The 22,298-nt window shown below is 54.7% G+C and overlaps 3 protein-coding genes across 3 annotated transcripts in view; 2 read left to right on the top strand and 1 right to left on the bottom strand.

Annotated features, from left to right (window-relative positions):
• The window catches only part of P4HTM (prolyl 4-hydroxylase, transmembrane (endoplasmic reticulum)), an 11,924-nt gene extending 343 nt beyond the window's left edge, over positions 1–11,581 (top strand). The window contains exons 2-10 of the mRNA XM_006893017.1: positions 3–268; positions 478–559; positions 6,446–6,636; positions 7,452–7,548; positions 8,935–9,097; positions 9,659–9,844; positions 10,516–10,606; positions 10,771–10,894; positions 11,361–11,581. Coding sequence (XP_006893079.1) covers positions 3–268; positions 478–559; positions 6,446–6,636; positions 7,452–7,548; positions 8,935–9,097; positions 9,659–9,844; positions 10,516–10,606; positions 10,771–10,894; positions 11,361–11,581 — 1,421 coding nt within the window. The remainder of the gene's footprint in view (positions 1–2; positions 269–477; positions 560–6,445; positions 6,637–7,451; positions 7,549–8,934; positions 9,098–9,658; positions 9,845–10,515; positions 10,607–10,770; positions 10,895–11,360) is intronic.
• Positions 11,582–12,059: 478 nt separating this feature from the next.
• Positions 12,060–18,132, top strand: WDR6 (WD repeat domain 6). Its single transcript, XM_006892926.1, has 6 exons — positions 12,060–12,162; positions 14,535–16,998; positions 17,087–17,176; positions 17,258–17,374; positions 17,467–17,585; positions 17,669–18,132. The coding sequence occupies exons 1-6, from the start codon at positions 12,063–12,065 to the stop codon at positions 18,130–18,132; spliced, it is 3,354 nt and encodes a 1,117-aa protein (XP_006892988.1). The 5' UTR covers positions 12,060–12,062.
• A 334-nt stretch (positions 18,133–18,466) lies between these two features.
• Positions 18,467–21,236, bottom strand: DALRD3 (DALR anticodon binding domain containing 3). The gene is made up of 12 exons (XM_006892925.1): positions 21,072–21,236; positions 20,693–20,988; positions 20,291–20,547; positions 20,111–20,190; positions 19,908–20,036; positions 19,622–19,692; positions 19,453–19,514; positions 19,273–19,355; positions 19,010–19,192; positions 18,829–18,942; positions 18,674–18,742; positions 18,467–18,586 (listed from the first exon to the last, which is right to left on the bottom strand). Exons 1-12 carry the CDS (start codon positions 21,234–21,236, stop codon positions 18,467–18,469), a joined length of 1,629 nt encoding a protein of 542 aa, XP_006892987.1.
• Positions 21,237–22,298: the final 1,062 nt, after the last annotated feature.

Below are 22,298 nucleotides of genomic sequence, written 5' to 3'. Positions count from 1 at the left end.
CGGCCGGGCCCAGGTGACGGCGGGGCTGGGCGGCGGCGAGGACGTGCCGGTGCGGCCGCTGTGCAAGCCCCGCGGCATCTGCTCGCGCGCCTACTTCCTAGTGCTGATGGTGTTCGTGCACCTGTACCTGGGCAACGTGCTGGCGCTGCTCCTCTTCGTGCATTACAGCAACGGCGACGAGGGCACAGACCCGGGGCCACAGCGCCGCGTCCAGAGCCCCGGGCCCGCGCCAACCTTGGGCCCCCTCACTCGGCTGGAGGGCATCAAGGTGAGGATCCCCTCGTCTCACCCGCGTCAGGTCCTGCGGGACCGAGCAGGAGAACCCCAACTCCTTCCCTGCCCCGAGCACAAAGTGTGCTGGCACCCCTCGCCCACAGCTGCACCAGGCCAGGGGACAGTCCCCTTCCTGCCCGGGCGACGAGAAGGAGGCCCAGGCTGCCCTGCCACAGAGATGCCCGCTGTGCCTCTCTCCCTTAGGTAGGGTACGAGCGCAAAGTCCAGCTGGTCGCCGGCAGAGATCACTTCATCCGAACGCTCAGCCTCAAGCCACTGCTCTTCGGTAAGTCGCTCGCTCCGGGCTCCTGGGGAAGGACCCGTGGGGGCTTCGCGTCTCTCGCTGCTTTGAGACTCATCTTGACCACGTGACATCTGTTTTGAAAATGGCTGCTTCAAAGTAGCCCTTTCTTTTTTTCATCCAGATGTTTACCAATGTGAAGTGCGCATCCTCGCCCGCGCCAGAGAGTAACAAGGTGACCTTTGCACCCTGTCTCTCAAAGGACCCCTAACTTCTTGTAGCATCACAGGGCTGGGCAGTGTGACCCAGAGGCTTGTTAGCTAAAAATTTATTCTGTCTTTGGACATTCCAGGGGAGCCCTGGTGGTGCGATAATTAAAGTGCTCTGCCGTTAAGGAAAGACCCCTGGTTCAAACTATCCCATTTCTGGGAGGAAACTGTGACAGTCTTCTGTTTGGCAGAGCTTGATATCTGGGGACATGAGGTACTCTGTGTGTGTCAGGATGAGGGAGTGAAGATGAGAGCAGTGATTACAGAAGTATCCAAGAAGTCCAGTCGTAAAAGAGAGAACCCACAAGGGACAGGGTACCAATGAGGGGTAGATCTTGAATAATGTTATGTTATTGAATAAATCCAAAGAAGGACTCCCTTTCCCCAAGAAGGAGCAGGGTTTGTCTGATTTCTGTACTTGCTTGCCTGTCCACTTATTAGCTGTCTGGCTGCTCTCACCCAAGGAGAGTGGGCCTCCTGTGAGCTCTGGCCTTGCTGCTCTTGCTGTTCCAAACCTGTGGTTCAGTATCCTCAGGGACCTGACATGCCAACACTCAAGGGGTGTGTGCTCAAAACAAAAGCTGAAGTAAAGGGCCAGGGTACCTCAAGGTGTCCCCATCTCCATGGGAATTCTGTCACTTCAGAGAGAAGACCCCATGCAGTCCAGCCTCCATTCTGTCTCTTCAGGGAGCATTTCCGGTTTCCCACCTGCCCTGGAGGCATATCATGACTGTGACCTGGGCCACTAAAGGCCCTCCCCTGGCTGTCGCAGCATTTGCCATAGGTTTGGGCCACGGGGACATCATCTGACAAGTTTAGTTCAAAAGGGAGGTGCTCCAGTTCTCAGTCGTTGCCTCCTCTCTGGGGATGTTGCCTTTTTTACACGTCTCACTGCTCTCGTTGCTTCATCTCATTCCACGTTAATTCTCTCTTTAGCTGGCTGATCAGATCTCATCATGCTCTCCCTTAAAGGTCCCCCAAATTTCCCATTACACTTTCAAGTCTCATTCTGTGCCCTTACGCCTTCTCACCTCTCAGACTCCATGTTCTTTCCTCCTTTTTTTTCCACCCACTTTGCTGATAAACAGACACCAAGCTCATTGCTGCATCTGGGCCTTTGTACGTGCTGTTTCCTCCACCAGAAGGCTCAGGCCTGGTTCTTGCCACTAATGCCTTCACCTCCATCAGGAATCTATTTAGCTCTCCCCTCTTCAGGGACCTCCTCAGACCATCTGTCCTTCGAGGTTCCTAGGTACCTTGCTAGATCATCCTCCTCAGTTTCCGTCTTAGCACTTAAAAACAAACAAACAAAAAACCCCACCAAACATTGGAAACTGTTTTCTGCAGTCACGTGTTATTTTCATCTCTGCCTCCGAAGGTGAGCAGTGTAGAGGGGACCTGATCTTGCTCTGTATCTGGTTTGCAGAGTGATGGTAGTTGGCTAGAGGGTTTACCACACCTTCCCAGCCTGACACGGCACTCAGCAGAGGGCACTTCCAGTGGTCTCTGCACAAGAACTAGCTATAAAAGGATACTTGCCGCTAGTATGCAAAACATTTTATTTTAAAATCATCACTTTATGATGAGATTTCCAGATGCACTCTCTTCTAGCTCAGGAAAACGGGCAGCTGTGTAAGACGACTGTTCTTGGCAAACATTGGAGGCCCACAAGTGGGGAGAGCATTTTAGTTCAGGCTTTTAAGCAGCTTAACGCAGCTTTCTGCACTAGTCGTCCTTCACCCTTGCTGTTCCGTGTGTCTGCCGCAGTTTGACAGAGCCGTGGACTCACTGAGAGTAAACAGGTAGGAGTGGGTCCATCTGGACTTTGACAGTTAGCAGCAGCTCATGGCTACGTGTCTGTCTTTGCTCAGTTTAGGATAAGGGGCTTGTAAGTGATATAGGTCATCCCGTCTCTGGGAAGAGGAGAAAGGTGCTGGCTGGAGCCTCCTTATCCTTTTTGCTCTGCAGATCACACTCCCTGCTCAGGCAGGACCACCTAGATGTGTCCATGGAAAATAAGTGAGCTCTTCCTGGGGAAGGTTCGGCTATAAATCCCCATGGGGCAGCAGAAAGGTTTTCTGTGTGTCCAGGGGAGCCCAGCATTTTGCCTAGCCACAGCAGAGACCACAGCTCTACCTTTGTCAGAGCCTCTGACCAGTATTAATGGTGATAGTGTCACCTGTACAAGGCTAGGTGTGAATTCTGTTGGCCCAGCTCCAGACAAAGGTGGTGGCTACAGGCAGTCGGCAGCCGTGGCCCTCCCTACTTGGCATAACGGCCCAGCTGCGGCTGACGACTCAGGGTGGGTATCAGCTGTACCTCGGCAGCGGCCGGCCCCCAGCAGCTCCATCCAGGAGTCCACGGTGCAAAGGACAGAGGATATTCCGCTGTGCAGGGAGAGCAGATCTCCCTGCTGAGATGGATCTGAGGGGCATGGACTGCACAGCCTGTGAGGCGGCTCCCGCCCCTGTCAGCTCCACCTGGTGAACTAAATAAACCCTCTTACCTGAGGCTCTGCTCTTGGGAACAGGGTTTCAGGAAAGGGCATTCCTCCAGCTCCTGTTGGGCAAGTTGGAATTGTTTCAGTGATGACCCATGTTTAAAAAAGGATTTGTTGATTTGGGGGGTTTTGTTGTATTTTTGTTTGTTTGTTTGTTGTTGTTTGGGTTGTTTTTTTTTAGCTCTAACCAAGCGTAGCATTTGGGTATTCTTAGCATTTGCCTTCACACTGAGCCACGAACTGGAAGGAGGGTGCAGAGGGTGCAGCGTGCTCAGGGCTGCCCACACTTGCTGACAGAGAGCGCCTCCCGGTCTTCTTTGGAAAGGCACGCACCCTGCTGGCACCGAAAGAGGGGCTGGTGTGAGGTGTCCATTTGTGTCAGGGCATTGTCAGCACAAGGCTCCCATTTCTTCCTCACTGTTTACCCTTTGAGAGACAGACTCCTGTTTTGGGAGGTCCCCTTCATTTCCTCCAGAGGAACCCATTTACCTGATCCCTTGATGAGTGATTTGGAAGGGCTAAGGGGGCCAGGCTGAGTCTCCCATGGGCTGCCATTGGGCAGCACAGTCCATGGCGTTCAGGGAAGCAGCAACAGTGGGCGTGGGGTGGCCAGCGGTAGCTGTAGCCGACCACCATGGAGGCACAGCTGACCTGTGGTGCCTAGCACATATTGCTGCAGGGTTAAGTGACCCTCAGAGGACAGGCTCAAGGGCTCCCTGATACTCAGTACCAGGTCTTGGGGACTGCAGGGTCAGCTAGGGCTGCTCCACAGTCCAGGTGCTGCAGCTGTGTGGTTGATGACGCCCTGAGGTTGCTGGGCAACAATGCTCTGGTCACCTAGCAACTGCCCTGCAGCCTGCTTTTCTGAATGCTAGCACCTCCATCCCCCCATCTCAGCTGCCAGCACTGTGTCCTCTCCTCCATCCCCCCTCTGCCTGTAGCTCAGGCTGCTTTCCTGAAAAGAGAAGCCAAATCTAGCAGGATTCATAGTCTCGTCTCATCTCAGAGTCAGGAGGAGTGGTCGAGGCCCTGCACCTTGAGCCCTCACTCCTGTTTTGGAGGGAGAAGGCAGGGCCCTCCCTCTTGTTCTGAAAGGCCTTCAGGGTCCTGCAGTCTCCGGCCAGAACTGAGATTGGCAAAGATTGCAGGGGCCCCTGTCCTCATGCAATGAAAGGACCCATTGTTGCTGGCGTGGTCGCTGGAGGCTCTGGGAAGCGCCCTTGCTCTTGGAGGATGCTGAGGGAAGAGCTGTTCACAGGATCAGGCAGGCTGAGGAATTGAAGGACACCACAGGGGTCGAGGCCTGGGAAGGGCCACAGCTCCATCTGCTGGGACTCCTTGAGCAGATACAGCTCTCACATCTCATGGGAGAGGTGCTCCCTGCCTCCACCTCAGTGTTCAAGAACCTTGATATTTGTGGATCTAGACCAAGGATGAAGGGAGGCCTCAAGGTGGTGTCCCTTCCTCCATCGCCTCTGTAGGCCCTGTGTTTCTTCCCTGTGAATGCCAGGGGCGACCCTGACCAAACAGTCCATTTTCCTCCTGCCCTCATCTACACCTGCTCAGGCGTTTGTCCAGCTCTTCAGGGCTTAGACCCACCTGGTTAAGTCTCAGCACGCTGTCCTGAGTGGTTCCATTTGATTGGTGTTTTGCAGGGCTGGGGACTGTTGGCTTTCTGGAGTACAGGCATTGAACAAACCAATGAAATTGGGGGTGGGGTGGGGTGCAGATTTGGAAAAGAATTAAAGAGGTTATTTGCTTAGCAATCTGTCCCAGCTCATTGTCTAGCAGGGCCGCCTCCAAGTGCCAGCTCACACCTTTTCTGGCTTTGGTGGGTTGTGGGAGAGGTGTCCTGTAGGCCACAGGTGGGTGGGGACCTTTGTCCTATCCACAGTGTCATCATTTCTAGGCCACCTGCCCCTGGAAACTGAGGGGCAGTTCAAGAATACAGCATCTTAGGCAGCCACTGACAAGTGTCTGTTCTTTGTGGTTGGGTTTCCTCATTGACCAGGAAACAAACTAGCTGGGCCTGGTAGTGTAGACCAGGGGCAGAAATTAACAGGTTGATATCCATGACGTGCTTAGGACCATGCCAGGCAGAGCCTGTGCTACCTACGTATAACCTCTTATGATTAGAATTATAAACAATCCCCATCTTGACTCAGAATGGCCACTTTCCTTTGTCTTGGCAACGATGCACTGGAAGATTAGTGTAGTATATTGAAAACATATGTTTGAACCTTACAGGCCCGCTTACATGCACATTTTTCTTTTTTCCCTGTTGGTACTGTGGGAAGCTCAGGTGTCGTTCGTCAGCACCCCATGAGCAGGTGTTACTCCTTGCAGAGATGGACAGCTCATGCTGAGATAATGAGCTCGCAGGACATTTTAAGCAGATCCACTCAAACACTTAGGCTCACACAGTTCAAACCGTGTTGCTCAAAGATCCAATTGTAACTGATACATGGAGGTCGATGTCCCTAACCTTTGCATTGTTCATACGTTAACCGGTCAGTGAACAAGGCAGAGCCCCCTGCGGGAGTTCTTGGAGGACATGGCATCTGTGATTCATCCTTTCTCGACTGTGAGCAGGGATTTGTGTTCTCCATCCAAGGAAAGCCTTTGCCTTTACAAGGACCTGGGCTCCTGCCTGGGGATACCAGGGCATGGACATTCCAGCTCCTTCAGCTTCCTCCTGGGAAATGAGAGGGTCTGGTCAGCTGAGCTCAGCCACAAGCCTGACCTGTACTCGGGATGGGACATGGACTTGGTACGCATGAACCTGAAGGAATTGAGGAAGCAAAGGGCACCCAGACCAAGTTCTGAGACCAGCATCAACCAGAAATCTGCGTGCACCCCACTCCCTCTGACCTCCCAGCCTGGGATGCCGACAACCCACCCTGATTAGATGGTCCATCAATGGTCACTGGTGCAGAAGCATGATGAGCATGGCCCTTGAACTGTCTTAGATCCCATGCAAGGATGTCTTGTGCCTCTGCTTGTTTGTATTTGAACAATGCTAGAAAGCAATAACCAGCTAGATGTAAGGGCAGGTGCTACTAGGAGAGAGAGCTTCTGGCCCCAGGAGCTGTGCAGGGAGGGAGGCAGCATCTACGGCTTGGCTCAGTCATAAGCCTCACCCTTGCCCTTCTCTTCCGGCAGAAATCCCTGGCTTCCTGAGTGACGAGGAATGTCGCCTCATCATCCACCTGGCCCAGATGAAGGGGTTACAGCGCAGCCAGATCTTACCCACTGAAGAGTATGAAGAGGCAATGGGCATGATGCAGGTCAGCCAGCTGGACCTCTTCCGGCTGCTGGACCAGAACCACGATGGTCGCCTGCAGCTCCGTGAGGTTGGGATCTTGGGACCTCTGGTCAGCACAGCATGGGAGTGACCCAAAAGTGACCCCTTGCTGGTAGCAAGACTGCGGCCCAGCTTAGCCTTGGTATCAAGAGTCGGATACCACCTTGGGCTAACTTGGGCATGTCCAAGTCTAGGGCCCCCTCTCCATCCCCGGGGGTCCCCTTGCTGTAAATCCCGGGGGATGTCAGGGGAGGCTGGCTACCTGAGAGTGGTGGAGTTATTGTCACAGCATCCAGGCGGGGCTCTGAATTCTTTGCTGCCATATCTGGGAGTCCCACATGGAAGATGGGGTGGCCAACATTTCTTGCACTTTGCATGTCCCTTATTCATGGATATCTGGGAAAGGTTTGATCCATAGTCAACTGAAAAGTTTGATCTGTAGTCAAACTTATGGCCGGGTGAGAATCTATCCCCCACAGCGTCCATTGAGCCTGGATTTCTGAGGGACCCGGTGCGATGCCCTGGCCAGGCCTCCCTTGGTGCCTCACACCTAGGAGTTGGCCTTTCCCATCCCACTGGAGTATCAGAATGGGACAGTCCCTCACTATCTTCAGCCAGCCACAAGCACACCTCACAGAGGTTGCAGTGCCAGCTTGGGAAGTGCCTCGACCCTCATGCCTTTTGAGTAGACTACCCTCTGGCTTTTCTAGATGCCTCTGAATCTTTGTGCCCACCTTCACTTCTTTCCAAGGCCCCCAAACTCTGACCTGAACCCCTAACCCTACAGCAAGAACTAGGACATGTATGCTGTGACAGCTCGCTGTCACTGGGACCACACCTCTGATGAACACCCTCATGCTGCAGGTCCTGGCTCAGACTCGCCTGGGAAATGGACGGTGGATGACTCCAGAGAGTATTCAGGAGATGTACTCCGCGATCAAGGCCGATCCTGATGGGGACGGTGAGCTCACACCTCACCACACTTCTGTCCCTGGGAGCCTCCGGCTCACTTTCACGTACACCATCTTGAACGCTTAGTCACTGCCCACATCGCAACCAGGGCAGCCCCTCTGCCCAGCATCTAAGCTTCTATGTGGAGGGGGTGGCTCAGCCTTGCTCCTCACCACTGGGAGGAAGGCAGGCGGCCCGTCCCTCCCAGACCACTTAGCGACGCCTGAGACCAAATCTTGGCGACCTTGTTGACTTTCTAAGGCAGTTTGAGGTGTAGGAGATGGGACTCTTGGTGGGCAAAGTAACCAGATTGGAAGCAAGGCCAGACTTGAGCATGGCTGCTGGCCCAGCTGCGTCAGCCTCTCTCCAGCCATGTTGGGTCCACCTCTGTGCACAGCCTCCCTGGTCTAACTGAAGTCTCCGTCCTTTCTCCTGTCACCTCGAGCTGTGCTGTTGCTAACTACTCGGGTAAATGTGGTCAGAGACGCTGCCCTGCTTCCCTCTCCCCTTTGAGAAATTCCCAGGAAGTTTCCAAGGTGGGGTGGTCACCCTCATGCTGAAGTTCTGGATCAAGTGAGGAAGATGCAGCAGGGAAACGGGGCATGGAGTAACAACCATGTGGCTGCTGAACCCAGATTGAAGGATCTGGCTTCCACCTGTGGCTGGAGGGGTGTTTTACCACTCCCATGTACAGAGCTAATGACACGCTCATGGCTCTTGAGTGTGCCCCACTCTCAGAAAAATCTGGGCTAAAGGTGTTAAGAGTTTCCATTGGGTCAGGGAGGATAAAATGAAGCAAAGGCACTAACTGCCCTTCGAAAACTCCAGGAGGGCAGGGGCCTGGCTTTGTAGATTGGATAAGAACCGGAGAGGTGGTGCTTATTTGGGGGAACAACCTGGGTCGGCAGTGCCTCATGATCTCAGGTGCTTCCCCTGGGGACCAGCCCCAGCTTGCATGCTCCAGTGTGGAAGCCCCTGACAGAGGCTCGATGCTGGCAGCTCTTTTCTTGACCTTCTCCAAGACTGGACGGTGGTTACCACACTCTTCAGAGCCAGGCTAGTGGGCGCAGTGGTCCTAAGACCACATGGCTCAGGATTCCTTGGACACTCAGCTCTGGCCTTTTTAATAGAGGTTGGGCTTCTTCCCTTTCAGGCCTCAATCAGCAGAGTTCATGGAGGAAATGACTATTCATTTCCTTGGGACTTTGCTTAGGGCCTGACATGACTGAATCCAGGTTCATCTGAAGAATCGAGGTTGGGTCCAGGTGCACATGGTGCTCTAGTACTTGACTCAAGAGACTGCTGCCACCTTGGGGATAGGTTGAGAGGTGCCACCTGCTGCCTCAGTCTCCCCTTGTGTGTTTGGCGGGCACTGATGGGTAGGTCCTTTGTACAGGAGTACTGAGTCTGCAGGAATTCTCCAACATGGACCTTCGGGATTTCCACAAGTATATGAGGAGTCACAAGGCCGAGACCAGTGAGCTGGTACGAAACAGCCACCACACGTGGCTGTACCAGGGTGAGGGTGCCCACCACGTGATGCGTGCCATCCGCCAGAGGTGAGCATCTGAGGCTTTCCTCCCCCACCGCTGGCCTGGTACAGGGGAGATGGGGAACAGGGGCCCCTAACCCGGGTATGAGAGGACAAAATTGATTAGTTATTTCAAGATTATGTTTCACTTCTTTGACTAGAATGGGAACCTATTGGAAAGATAGGCAATAATTAACAGACAAATTAGCCCTACTTGTAGGCAATGACTATTCAATTGGGGTTAAAAATGGAAAATGTGTTTTTAGCTAATCAGAAGAAATGACTCCTTATCTCTGCTAAAAGATCTCCTGAATAACCTCTTTCCAGGGTAGGAGGGCGATGCAGTAGGGCCAGCAGACCTGGGTCTGAGTCCCACAGACTTAGTGGACACTCATCTTTTCTACTCAGTGGGTATCTACCATTGAGGGCAAAGGGCTCACCATAGATTCCTTTTATATACCTATTTGGCCAGTCTGGGATGGTTCAGGGCCTCCAGGGAAGGTGGGCAGGAGTGGAGATTGGGACAGGCCAGGGGTCCATCTTGGCCGGCTCCTTCAGGGTGCCCAGCCGACTGCCCGCTGCCCACCAGGGTGCTGCGTCTCACCCGCTTGTCACCTGAGATCGTGGAGCTCAGCGAGCCACTTCAAGTTGTCCGGTATGGCGAGGGTGGCCACTACCACGCCCATGTGGACAGTGGGCCCGTGTACCCAGAGACCATCTGCTCTCACACCAAGTTGGTGGCCAACGAGTCTGTACCCTTCGAGACCTCTTGCCGGCAAGTACTTTCTACCAGTGGGCTGCTTTGACCCCCGGAGCACGCACCTCGTGGCGCAGTCCTATCCTGTGGGCATGTCCCCTCTGCGTGGGGCCAGAGAACACGGAAGACATTTGGCTCCATAAAGCGCTTGTCTCCCTCTAAATTGTTTACCAAGTGACAGGATAGTGGTAGCTGTTAGGCACCTTGATCCCTCTGGTCGACAGAAACTGAGGTACCCACAGTCAAACTTGACCCTAGAGGTCTGAGCCAAGAGGAGAGACTGGTTTCCCAGTTCTTCCCACCCTCTCCCAGGTATTGATTCTGCCTCTAGTGCTGGAGGCTTCAGCTTCTCTCTCCTGTCCTCCCCTTTGCCAAAGTACAGAGGTAGATCTTCCCATATGGCTGCTCTGGTTCAACCCCTTGGCAGTCCTTGACCACTCCTGCATGACCTTACCGCTTCTGCTGCTTAGTCTACTGCTCCTAGTTGGACCCAGGGCCACATAGGTTAGCTAAATGCACCTGTGATCCTGCTAACAAAATCTGGCTTGTGGGAGGGAGATACTAGGGGCATCTTGGCATTGGCCTGGCCCTCTCGTCCCTGGGAACCCGGCAGCCTATCCTGCTCACAGGTGAGCCTCTGAGAATGCCATGTGGCTGGAGACTGGCTCAGTAGCCCCTCTGCCTTACAGCTATATGACAGTGCTGTTTTACTTGAACAACGTCACCGGCGGAGGTGAGACTGTCTTCCCTGTAGCCGACAACAGGACCTATGATGAAATGGTAAGGGCTGCCCGGGCTTTTACCCCCGGTCGGCTAGCCTGGCCTTGGACTCAACTTTCCTCCAGGCCTGGGAGGAAGGCCCAAGCACACCCCTGGACTTCTGGCCTTGGCTCCTGGCCATACAGTGGGGGTAGCCTGAAACCCCACCACCTTGCTGCCCACAGAGTCTGATTCAGGATAATGTTGACCTCCGTGACACTCGGAGGCATTGTGACAAGGGGAATCTGCGTGTTAAGCCCCAGCAGGGCACGGCAGTCTTTTGGTACAACTACCTGCCTGATGGGCAAGGTGAGTATTTGTAATCAGGCCTAGGTGTGCTAAAGAAAGCATCCCCTTACCCAGCCTCTTAGAGGGCTGTTTCTAGCCACTGCTAAATTGTATTTTGCCCCAGTCTACCCCATTCCCATCCCCTCCAGATCATCCTAACTGACCTCCACACAGAGTGTCTGAGCTTCTAGGTCATCTTGACCTGTTCTTCCCTACCCACTTACTCTCATGACCCTGGCCAACCCAAATTGGAGAGGGCAGTGAACCGGCCTGACATTGGGAAAGCTGGTCTTGGAGAGCCAGCGATAGGGACAAAACACTAGTTAATTGAGATGCTGAGGTCTCCAGAACGTCTTGGGCTCTGGTGTTTGCTACTTGAAGTGTACAAGGATGGGCCCTGAATAGTTGCACCTGAGGCAAGCATGGGCCAACCCAGCCTAGAACCCCTCCCAGCCTTTCCTTTGTTCACACCACCCTCCTCTGACAGGCTGGGTGGGCGACGTGGACGACTACTCCCTGCATGGAGGCTGCCTGGTCACGCGTGGCACCAAGTGGATTGCCAACAACTGGATCAACGTAGACCCAAGCCAGGCGCGGCAGGCGCTCTTCCAGCAGGAGATGGCACGCCTGGCCCGGGAAGGTGGCGCCGACTCACAACCCGAGTGGGCTCTTGATCGAGCCTATCGCGACGCCCATGTGGAGCTCTGAGGGGAAGATGTGCCTGGACCTCCCTCTCAGGGTGGCTGCCATCCCCCCACGCCTCGTCCTGATGCAGACCAAAGGCTTGGCCGATGTCTTGCCCACCCCCTGCCTCCAGCTGTTGATTGGAGCACAGTTCCTGTATTCATGTTATTTATTGTACACAGACCCAAGCTTTCCTGATAACATCAAATAAAATTATAACGGCTTCGAGCCACTGGCCAAATAAGGTAGAGAAGAGCTGGAGGGAGAGGAAGACTCGTGGTTCCAGCCAAGAGCCCTGTCGCGAGGTCACGTGAGGGGCAGAGGGAGGGCGGGGCCACCGGGAGGAGGCTTGTGATTGGACAGAAGCTGTGCTTGGGCGTCCCTCGGCGGCTACCTGTAGCCAAGCGCGCTGGAGTCAGTCTGCAACGCGGAGCGCGGGGAAGGGTCGATCTCGCGAGAGCGCAGCTCCTTTTCTTGGTGGCGACCACTGCATCTAAAGCTGGACATGGAGGCTCACGACGACTACGTGTGGCCGCGGGCCGCTTCGGAGCTCATACTTCTCCCGGTCACGGGCCTGGAATGCGTGGGGGACCGGCTGTTGGCGGGTGAGGTTTGGTTTGAGGCTCTGGCAGTGCTGTGGGGAACAAAGGGATGTCCGGGGGAGGGGGGAGGAGGAGGAGGAGGGACTGCGGGACGGGACCCCAGGAGGCAACGAGGACGAGGACGGGCCCAGGAGACCAAAACTGATATTCCTAATGCAGACCTTCCTGCACTGTAGGCTGCATGGACAGGGCAGGGGCCCCCCGGGAAAGGGCACGCTAACCAGTTACTTTTTTGGAGGAGGTTGTAAGGGTCTTCGAGAAGGTGGGGGGAGTGGACCTTTTAGGAGGTGGAGCAGGAGGATAAGCCCCCCTCGGGAGCGGGACAGAGCGTGCTGGGTGGGCGTGGCTTGGAGCGGGCGGGGGTGTGGCCTCTGCGGGGAAAGTGGGGGTGAAATTCAGGATGCTGGGGGGGTTGGGGCAAGAGGTGAGGGGAAGAAGTGGGAAATGAGACCTTGCCAAGCAGGACATAAGGCCCCTCCTGATATGGCCATCGAGGGTCGACGCCACTCTTCCTTACAGGAGATGAGGAAGCACAGGCAGCAGAGTCCAAGGTGATTTTCCTTAACATGCAGCCATTCTGGTTAAATTAGACACCCCCCACTTTTTTTTTTTTTTGTCTCAGCATCAGTGCTCCTGGAATTTTGGATCAGTTAATTCTTTTTCTGAGAGGCTGTCCTGATATTATCATCTCTGGTTTCTCTTCAGTAGAATCTGCCAAACTTGTAATGATGTTATTGTGTGATTTTTTTTAACCGAATTAACAAAGTTTATTTCGAGTTCGAACCCGGGCTCCCGCGTGCTGACACAGCAGCATCCACCCGAGAGCCGATTTTCTTTTTAAATTTGTGTTTGTGTATGTCTGATTAGTCTGGAAGAGCAGGGCTTATCAGTGCTCAATAACTATTTGTCAGATGATGAAAGATTGAGATTGCAAGTCAGAAGTGATAGAAGAAACGCTGCTGCTCTCAGAAGCACCAATCCTTGTCAGGATTTGTGAACCTGTTAGGAGAGATCCACTAGACTTGGAGCTAGGAAGCTGAGAGAGGATGAAGATGTTTGTAACAGGAGGATGGGTGACGGGTGTGATGTTCAGCAAGATGAGGAGCACCCAGAGAATCTGGGGAGGATGTCAGTGGAGCAGGAGGTACCTGCAGGATGGCCAGGAGGCAGCGGCTGTTGGATTCTGGAGATTTGAGTCAAGTATGAGGCTATCCAGAGCATATGATTGAAGAGTGAGGTGAGGTGCTAGACACACCTCTGGGAGACCAGTGTTTGGAGGTGATATACCCAGGAAAGCGTGTGGAAGAACACAAGGATAGCGTGTATCATGAAATGAGAAGTGAGGCTTCTGTAGCCTGGTTGACATGGTCTCAGTTCTGGGTCTTTTTCATCTATTCCTCTTGTTTTGTCCCTGCTGCTGCGGGGGCTCTTTGAGCAAGGCCTCCGTACACAGAACTGGACCTCACCCCATTGAAGGGCTAGAACTCAAAGACAAGCCTTTGCTGACACCAGTGTGTGGGGTGCTGCTCCTTGTTCTTGCCACTGAGCATACTTGTCAGATACAAAGAGGCTCCTGAACATCTGGGGGCGAGGTAGGTAGAGAGAGAGAGAGAGTGTGTGTGTGTGTGTGTGTGTGTGTCCCCGGCCACTGGCCAGGGAGAAAAAGGTTGCTGCAGCAGGATAGCCATTCCTGCGGGAGAGAAAGAAGGATGCTTAAACTTGTAAGATACAGAGAGGCTCCTGAACATCAGGGGGCGAGGTAGGTAGGGTGTGTGTGTTTGTGTGTATGTGTGTGTTAGGTAAGGGGGGGTGTGTGTCTCTCTCTCTCCCTGCTGGCCAGGGAGGAAAAGGTTGTTGCAGGATAGCCAGAAAAAAGAAGATAGCCAGATAGAAAGGACGGTGGATGTATAAAGAGAAAGATAAAGCCAAAGACTGAGCACTAGAGCTGAGTGAGTTGTGGTTTGAAGCATGAAAGACAGGCAGATAAAGAAGAGGCTTCACGGTTGAGGAATTCATGGCTGAATCGAACTGAGGAGCAGGCCAGAATGGAAAATGCAGCTGAAATTGACGCCAAGAGTTTCCCGAGGCTTATGCCTTTGGAATCGTAAGGAGCTCCAGTAGCTTAATGGTAATGAGTTATGCTATCAACCCAGAAGCATGTGGTTCAAATCAACCAGCTGCTCTGCATAAGAAAGATAGGCAGTTTCCTTTCATGCGATTCTTTGCCTCTGGAGACCCACGGGAGGTTCAGCTGTGTAGGATCTGACTTGATGGTACACATCACCACATAATAGGTTACCAGCTGACAGGTCCCTTCCCCACAGGTCATCAGCATTAGGTGGGAGGTTCTGATGTAGCTGTTTGTCTCCATCTAGGTGAGGGGCCGGACATCCTGGTGTATACCTTGGACTTTGCTGGGCACCTGCAGATGATGAAGCGAGTCCAGAACCTCCTCGGCCACTATCTCATCCATGGGTTCCGGGTTCGGCCAGAGCTTGACGGAGACTTGGAGTCCCAAGCTGTGATAGCTGCATTTGGGAGCAAGGGGCTCCGAGTGGTGAAAGTTAGCTGGGGGGAGGGCCGCTTCCGGGAGGTCTGGCGCTCGGGCCTGTGGAACATGTCTGACTGGATCTGGGACGTCCACTGGCTGGAGGAGAATGTGGCTGTGGCTCTGGGCCACAATTCAGTGGTGTTCTATGACCCTGCGTTGGGTCGCACCCTTCAGGAGGTGCACTGCACAGACAGGTGCACCCTCTCCTCTGCCTGTCTGATTGGCAACACTTGGAAGGAGCTGACCATGGTGGCGGGTGCCATTTCCAATGAGTTGCTGGTCTGGTACCCAGCAGCCACCTCTGAAAATGAGCCTGTGGCACCTGACCGGCGGGTCAGCGGGCATGTGGGTGTCATTTTCAGCATGTCATACCTGGAGAGCAAAGGTTTGCTGGCCACAGCTTCAGAAGATCGAAGTGTCCGCATCTGGAAGGTGGGCGACCTGCGGGTGCCAGGGGGTCGAGTACAGAATATTGGACACTGTTTTGGCCACAGTGCCCGCGTGTGGCAGGTCAAGCTCTTGGAGAATTATCTCATCAGCGCAGGAGAGGACTGTGTGTGCCTGGTGTGGAGCCATGAAGGTGAGATCCTCCAAGCATTTCGGGGCCACCAGGGCCGGGGCATCCGGGCTGTAGCTGCCCATGAGCAGCAGGCCTGGGTCATCACTGGGGGTGACGACTCAGGTATCCGGCTGTGGCACCTAGTAGGCCGTGGGTACCCGGGCTCGGGAGTCTCAGCTCTCTGTTTCAAGTCTCGTAGCAGGACAGGCACCCTGAAGGCTGTAACGCTGGCTGGCTCTTGGCGAGTACTGGCGGTGACTGATACAGGCACCTTGTACCTCTATGATCTCGAGGTCAAGTGCTGGGAACAGCTGCTGGAAGATAAGCGCTTCCAGTCCTACTGCCTTCTGGAAGCAGCCCCTGGGCCCGAGGGCTTTGGTCTGTGCGCCATGGCCAGTGGGGAAGGCCTAGTCAAGGTCGTCCCCATCAACACTCCAACTGCGGCAGTGGACACAGTTCTGTTCCAGGGGAAGGTGCACAGCCTGAGCTGGGCCCTCCGTGGCTATGAGGAGCTCCTGCTGCTGGCCTCGGGCCCAGATGGGATAGTGGCTTGTCTGGAGATTTCAGCTGCACCCTCTGGCAAGGAGATCTTTGTCAGTGAGCGTTGCCGTTACCTGCTGCCCCCAAGCAAGCAGAGGTGGCACACGTGCAGTGCCTTCCTGCCCCCAGGCGACTTCCTGGTGTGTGGGGACCGCCGGGGCTCTGTGCTGCTGTTTCCTACTAGACCAGGTCTGCTCAAGATTCCTGGGGTGGGAGGCAAGGCTGGGACGACAGTACTCGCTATAAGTGGTGGGGAAGGGGGCACCCCAGCCGAGTGGAGCCCTGTGTCCATACTTCATTCGCTGCATGGGAAGCAGGGTGTGACCTCGGTCACCTGCCATGGTGGTTACGTGTATACCACAGGGCGCGATGGCTCCTATTACCAGCTTTTTGTGCAAGGTGGCCAGCTGCAGCCAGTCCTCCGGCAGAAGTCCTGTCGGGGAATGAACTGGCTGGCTGGGCTACGCATGGTGGCTGACGGAAGCATGGTCATCCTTGGTTTCCACTCCAATGAGTTTGTGGTCTGGAGCCCCCGGTCACATGAGAAACTGCACATTGTCAACTGTGGAGGAGGCCACCGTTCCTGGGCCTTTTCAGATACAGAGGCTGCAGTGGCCTTTGCCTTCCTCAAGGATGGGGACGTCATGCTCTACCGGGCCCTGGGTGGGTGCACCCGACCACATGTGATTCTCCGCGAGGGTCTGCATGGCCGAGAGATCACCTGTGTGAAACATGTGGGCACCATCACCCTGGGGCCTGAATTTGAGGAGCCCAACCCAATGCAGCCTGACCAACCAGAACCTGGCAGCAAGGGGCCTGAGCTGATTGATATCGTCATCACCGGCAGCGAGGACACCACTGTCTGTGTCTTGGCCCTCCCCACGACCACGGGCGCAGCCCATGCACTCACGGCAGTTTGCAACCATATCTCCTCGGTTCGCACTGTGGCTGTGTGGGGCGTTGGCACCCCAGGTGGCCCACAGGATCTTCAGCCAGGCCTGACAGCCCGTGTGGTGTCTGCAGGGGGCCGGGCTGAAATGCAGTGCTTCAGCATCTTGGTCACCCCGGACCCCAGCACCCCAAGCCGCCTTGCCTGCCACATTATGCACCTCTCATCTCATCGGCTAGATGAGTACTGGGACCGGCAGCGAAATCGGCACCAGATGATCAAGGTGGACCCAGAGACTAGGTGAGGAGTAGGGGTCTGGGATGGGGTCCTACAGGGCCAGCCCCAGGCTCACCAGCCCAAGGTGACAGTTTTGTGGTATTGGCTGCAGGTACATGTCCCTGGCCATTTGTGAACCTGACCCAGCTGGCCCTGACTCTGATCCCCTTGTGGCTGCAGCCTGTAGTGATGGGGCAGTGAGGTAAGTGCCTAAGACAGGGGAGCTGGGAATTGACTACCCAGGAAGAGTGTTGAGTTTTGTTCCCACAATCCTGTCCCCCAGGCTCTTTGTCTTGCAAGACTCTGGGCGGCGGCTGCGGCTTCTTGCTGAAACTTTCCACCACAAGCGCTGTGTGCTCAAGGTTCACTCCTTTACCCATGAGGCATCCAGTGGGCAGCGGTGAGAAGGCTGGGTGAGGGTCTGCATGAGTTGAGTGGATGTGGCCATTACCTCCTTTCCCTCACTCACCTGCCTGACCCTCTTGTCCTCAGGATGGTGTTCCTGTGCAGCGCAGCCACTGATGGAAGCTTGGCTTTCTGGGACCTCACCGCCGTATTAAACAACGGCTCCACAGCCCTGGAGCCCCCAGCGGAGCCTGGGCTTCCTCACCGTGAGTGCCTGCCTCCCCCACACCCAGCCCTTCACCTTCACACATGAAACAGGCTGACTCCTGACAAGTTCCTTCTTCCCCAGAGCTTGGCAACCCCTGCCTCACCATCCAGGCCCACAACTCCGGTATCAACAGCCTTCATACCTTGCCCATTGATGAAGGCCACCATCTGGTGGCTAGCGGCAGTGAAGACGGCTCTCTTCACGTCTTCGAGCTTGCTTTTGAGATGCCAGAGCTGGAAGAGGCCGCAGGGGAGGCTGTGCAACAACCCGAGCTGCATGTGCTAGAGGATTACACTGTCCCTTTTGCGCATGCTGCCCATGTGACAGGTCTCAAGATCCTGAGCCCAAACCTCATGGTCTCAGCCTCCATCGACCAGCGGCTGACCTTCTGGCGTTTGGGGCATGGTGAGCCCACCTTCATGAACAGTGCTGTGTACCACGTGCCAGACGTCGCGGATATGGACTGCTGGCCTGTCAGTCCTGAGTTTGGCCACCGCTGTGCTCTTGGGGGTCAGGGGCTTGAGGTGTATAACTGGTATGACTGAGGTGTCTTGAAGTAGCTGGCATGCTCGACATGGGGTCTGCTCACAGACACCGTGCAACAGTGATTGTGCCTGTGTCCAGTGTGCCTTAAAGGGAAACAGGCAGCACAGAGTCCAGGCTTCAGAGCAGGAGCTTGAGGTCAGAGTGCAGCCTGGGCAGACTAAGAATGTATCCCCTGCCCCCCGTGCTCCACAACTGGACAGAGTTTTTTAACAGCAATTTATTTTGGCTTTAGGCTCCTGACAAAGCTATGGGGCTTGGTTTTGTGGTTCGTTGGTCTATCTTTCAAATATCTGTGATTCTGTGAACATTCCCAAACATCAGGACCTTGTGACTTCAGATGTGGTTCAGTGGAGGGAGGCCCAGCATGGCCAGACCTGAGTGCAGCACTTCACGCACGGCCCTCAGAAGCTGTAGGCGGGCGAACATCTGACCAAAGAGGTGTGGTCGTGGTTCCTAGAGAAGAAGGGCTACTGGTCTCATCCTGTTTCCCCTTAGACCCAACTTGTACTTTTCATGCACCCCTTCTTGATATAAGCTTACCCCTAGGACGTGTACGCGGTTATAGTATGAGCTAAAGTCCATGCTGAGCTGCACCAGGAACTTGCACACCTGGAAACAAGTCAAGTGTGTCCCGTTTCAGAATAAAGAAGTGTGTGTGTGTGTGCGCGCGCTGTCTGTCATGGTCTGTGCCTCACCAGCTCTGTCCGTGCAGTGATATGGAGCCCCGGGACCGTGTGAGCCAGGGCTGCAGTCTGGCTCAGCAGGTCTGGGAAGGGGAAGACACCATTGAAGAGCAGCAGCCACTCACCCTGTGAAAGAGAATGTGCTGGAGGGAATAGGCCCGGCCTCTGCCAGCTCCCCAAGTGGGGCACTCACCTCATCATGCAGCAGTGAGAAATCCAGGCTGCTCACGGACGGAAAGGTGGGGTACAGACCCTGTTGCACGCTGTGTTTATAACTTTCAAAAAGTGTGGCGAGACGGGCACAATTATACATGACAAAAGTGCCACTCTTGGTGCCCTTCGTAGATATGTTGCTGTCGGCCACGGTTAGGAGGAGCTGGAGGACAGCAGCACAGCTGCGGTGAGGGACAGCAACAGCCACAGCCCAGCCAATGTCTTGTGGGGTGCTAGGCTCACCTGACTCTGTGGGGAGGTGCTGAGCATCTCAAATTTGATGGTTGCCACGGCAAGAATCCCAAAGATCTCTGTCCACGCTGGGTCTGAGGAAGTAGAGCTCAGTCATTCTCTGCAGGGAACAAGGAGGATACAAGTGATTTGTCCCCCCACCTAGAGCACAGCAGTGTCTCCCAGGCACACCTTGTGTCAGATGGTTGCCATGTTTGAGTGCTGAAGCCTTGTGTACCTGGGCAAGTCGAAGCCTGGATTTGGAGAAGAAGAGGGCTAGCAGGCACAATCCCAGTGGAGACCCCTCTCCCCCCATCTTAACTACAGTAGCTCAGATAGCTTTCTTTACAGTCTCACTCACTCATAGTACTGGGGGGCAGTCAAGGTTCCAGGACCATCAGCTACTTTCACTGGACCACAGATCAGGTGCTTCTGTCCGAAAGATGACAAAGGTTCACTATGCTCCAATAAAGCCCTCCCAGATTGAAAGCATCTACTCCACCAGGACTTCAGCTTAACTGCCCTCAGTCAAGAATCTCCCTCAAAACAGCCAATCAGGACACAGTCCAGACTCTACCAATTCAATGAGGGTTAGATGGGATGGACCCCTGGGCTTCGAGGGTCCAGAAACGATAGTGAGTTCCCACCTGTCTGAGTGGAGCCTGATCATCCAGTTTCCACCAAAGCAGGTCTAACTTTTGTTGCTGGAATTCCTCCTCACAGTTTACTACATGCACGACAGTACAGATGTCTGCACCAGAATCTGGGGACCCAGCCTAGAAAGGACAGTCACATCAGGGACAACAGGACACCTGCCTTACTGGAGGACTACAGGGCATTAGTTGCTAACCAGGCTTGGGGAGCTGTCCTCAGACCAATTCCTGACAGCATTCTGCAGCTCAGCCAACGTAGAAAGAAGGTCTTCAGTGACTGCAAAGAAGACAGCCCTTGAAGCTGGTGGGGAGTGCAGGGGATGGCACCACTGGCGCCTTAGATCTGCCCCCACCCCCTGGAAGGGTTCATGTCCTACCCAGACAGTTGTCTAGATTGGGATCATAGCCAGCTGCGAGGCCATGCACTTCCATCAGCTCTTTCAAGCATATTCTGCCTAGGATGCCGGGGGTCAGGGCATCCCCGTCTTGGGTAGGAGCCAGCTCAGCAAGCGCGCGGCTCCTAAGGGCTTCGGTTGCGGCTCGCTCGGAGGCAGCAGGCCAGTCCACTCGCAGTTGCTGCAGGAAGGTTCGCATGTGTGGATCCCGTGCGGCGGGCACCAGGCGCACATTCACCCTGCGATGGGAGGGGTGGTCACCTCAGCCAGCGCACATGGCCTGGGTTTTCCCCAACTTTCCGCTCTTGGCGCATTCCCGAGGGCGGTGCCACTCTACGTCCCCCGAGGTCCAGCCTTCTCCGCTTGGGCCCCGGTCCAGCTCACCCGCGAGCGCGCAGGGCTCGTGCCAGATGATCGGTCACGAGAACAGCACGCAGCTGGCTTAGGCGGAGCGCACAGGGAGCGCCCCGCACCGCCTCGCAGTGGAGGACGACATGCGGACCGGGCGTGGAAGGCGCGGCGGGCGCGGCGTAGGCGGCCACCGAGTTGAGAACGTGCTCAAAGACAGCCGGCCGCCGCAGCTGGAGCTCCAGACCCGCGGGCGTGGCGGCGCAGCTCAGCACCGGGGCGACGCCGGGGCCCTGCAGGCCGGTGACAGCACTGACTACGGGCTCGGGTACCTGCAGGTGGGCGGGTGGACAGGTGAGCGGGCCTGATGCCCCTTCTCCCCCGGTCCGCGCGTCTCCGCACGGCCTGCGCTCACCTGCTCCGTTCCGAGGCGGGCCTGGAGCGCGCGCCGAGGCGCCAAGAAGTCTCGAGCGCGCAGGTGGCGAGCGCGCGTCTCCTTAAACCACAGGGGGCCACCAGGCCCCAGGGCAGCATTAAGAGCCCCCAAAGTCTCCTCGACCCCAAGGCGCATCGTCGCCATAGCGACCGGAAAGGCACGAGCGGAACCGGAAGCATAATGTTGGGAGACCGAACTTCCGGGAAAAGCAGTTCAGCAACAGTAAAGACAGGTGCGGCTTAGCGGGCAGTGATACCCGCTCCTCACTTGTCCTCTCCAGTGCTCCTGCATATTGTCCCTCCTCTGCCGTGCCCTCCCGGAGCCCAGGCCTCATCCCTTCACCACCACTTCGCATTAGGAACTAGGCAAGGGCTCTTTGGATGAGAGTGCCCGACTTGTATCTCTTTCAATCATTCTTCGAAGTCTTTCACTATTTGTCTCTTGTATTTGTGTGTTAATTTCCCCCATGGGGCATGTGATTAAAAACGCCAAATGTCCTAAATGTGACTTATTACTGGGATAAGAGAGCTAACCGTAAAGCCATTTTCATCCGACTCAGAAACTAAACTCTTTTCTATTGAGTAGCTTTTGATTTGGCGACCCTAGGATTCCAAGGATATAGATTGCTACATTATTCCTGAGGCTGGTAGGTTCAAACCACCAACCTTAGTCAGCATCCCAGCATTTCTACCACACCAGGACACCTTAAAGCGGCGGTTTCTACCAAATACATATTTTTTTTTTTTACTGTGCTGTGATTTCACGTTATTTGCAAACATTTGTTGAGATCAATTGCCTTTAGTCCTGCTCAATTCCCGCTGATAGGATTTTTTCCTCTTCTTGAAATGTGGACATTTCGGCCCATCATTATATTATGGATGTATCCCGAATTCCCTATTCCTAATGCTTTTGAAGCTGGTGTACTCTTAATAGCAATCATCTCAATTTGTTTCAAGCAATGAACTGTTAGGACGGTAACAATTATGACTGAGAACCCACATCTGGCAATGATAGCTCTCTACCAGCAAGGCTGTCCTTTGTATCAACAAGACTCCCGAATGCCTTCATTTCGATGCCATTTTAACTCCTAGTTTTATTTTAATATAGATTGAACCCCAAAGAAGCACAGAGCACTGGGAAATCCCATGAGCCCTGCCCTGGAGTGGTCTTGAGCTGGAAGGATAGGAAACTCTTGGCAAAACTCCT

This window comes from Elephantulus edwardii, unplaced genomic scaffold, assembly GCF_000299155.1.
Source record: "Elephantulus edwardii isolate Elephantulus edwardi_28Jun2011 unplaced genomic scaffold, EleEdw1.0 scaffold00121, whole genome shotgun sequence".
Taxonomy (NCBI): domain Eukaryota; kingdom Metazoa; phylum Chordata; class Mammalia; order Macroscelidea; family Macroscelididae; genus Elephantulus; species Elephantulus edwardii.
This window is presented reverse-complemented; position numbering and strand designations above follow the sequence as displayed.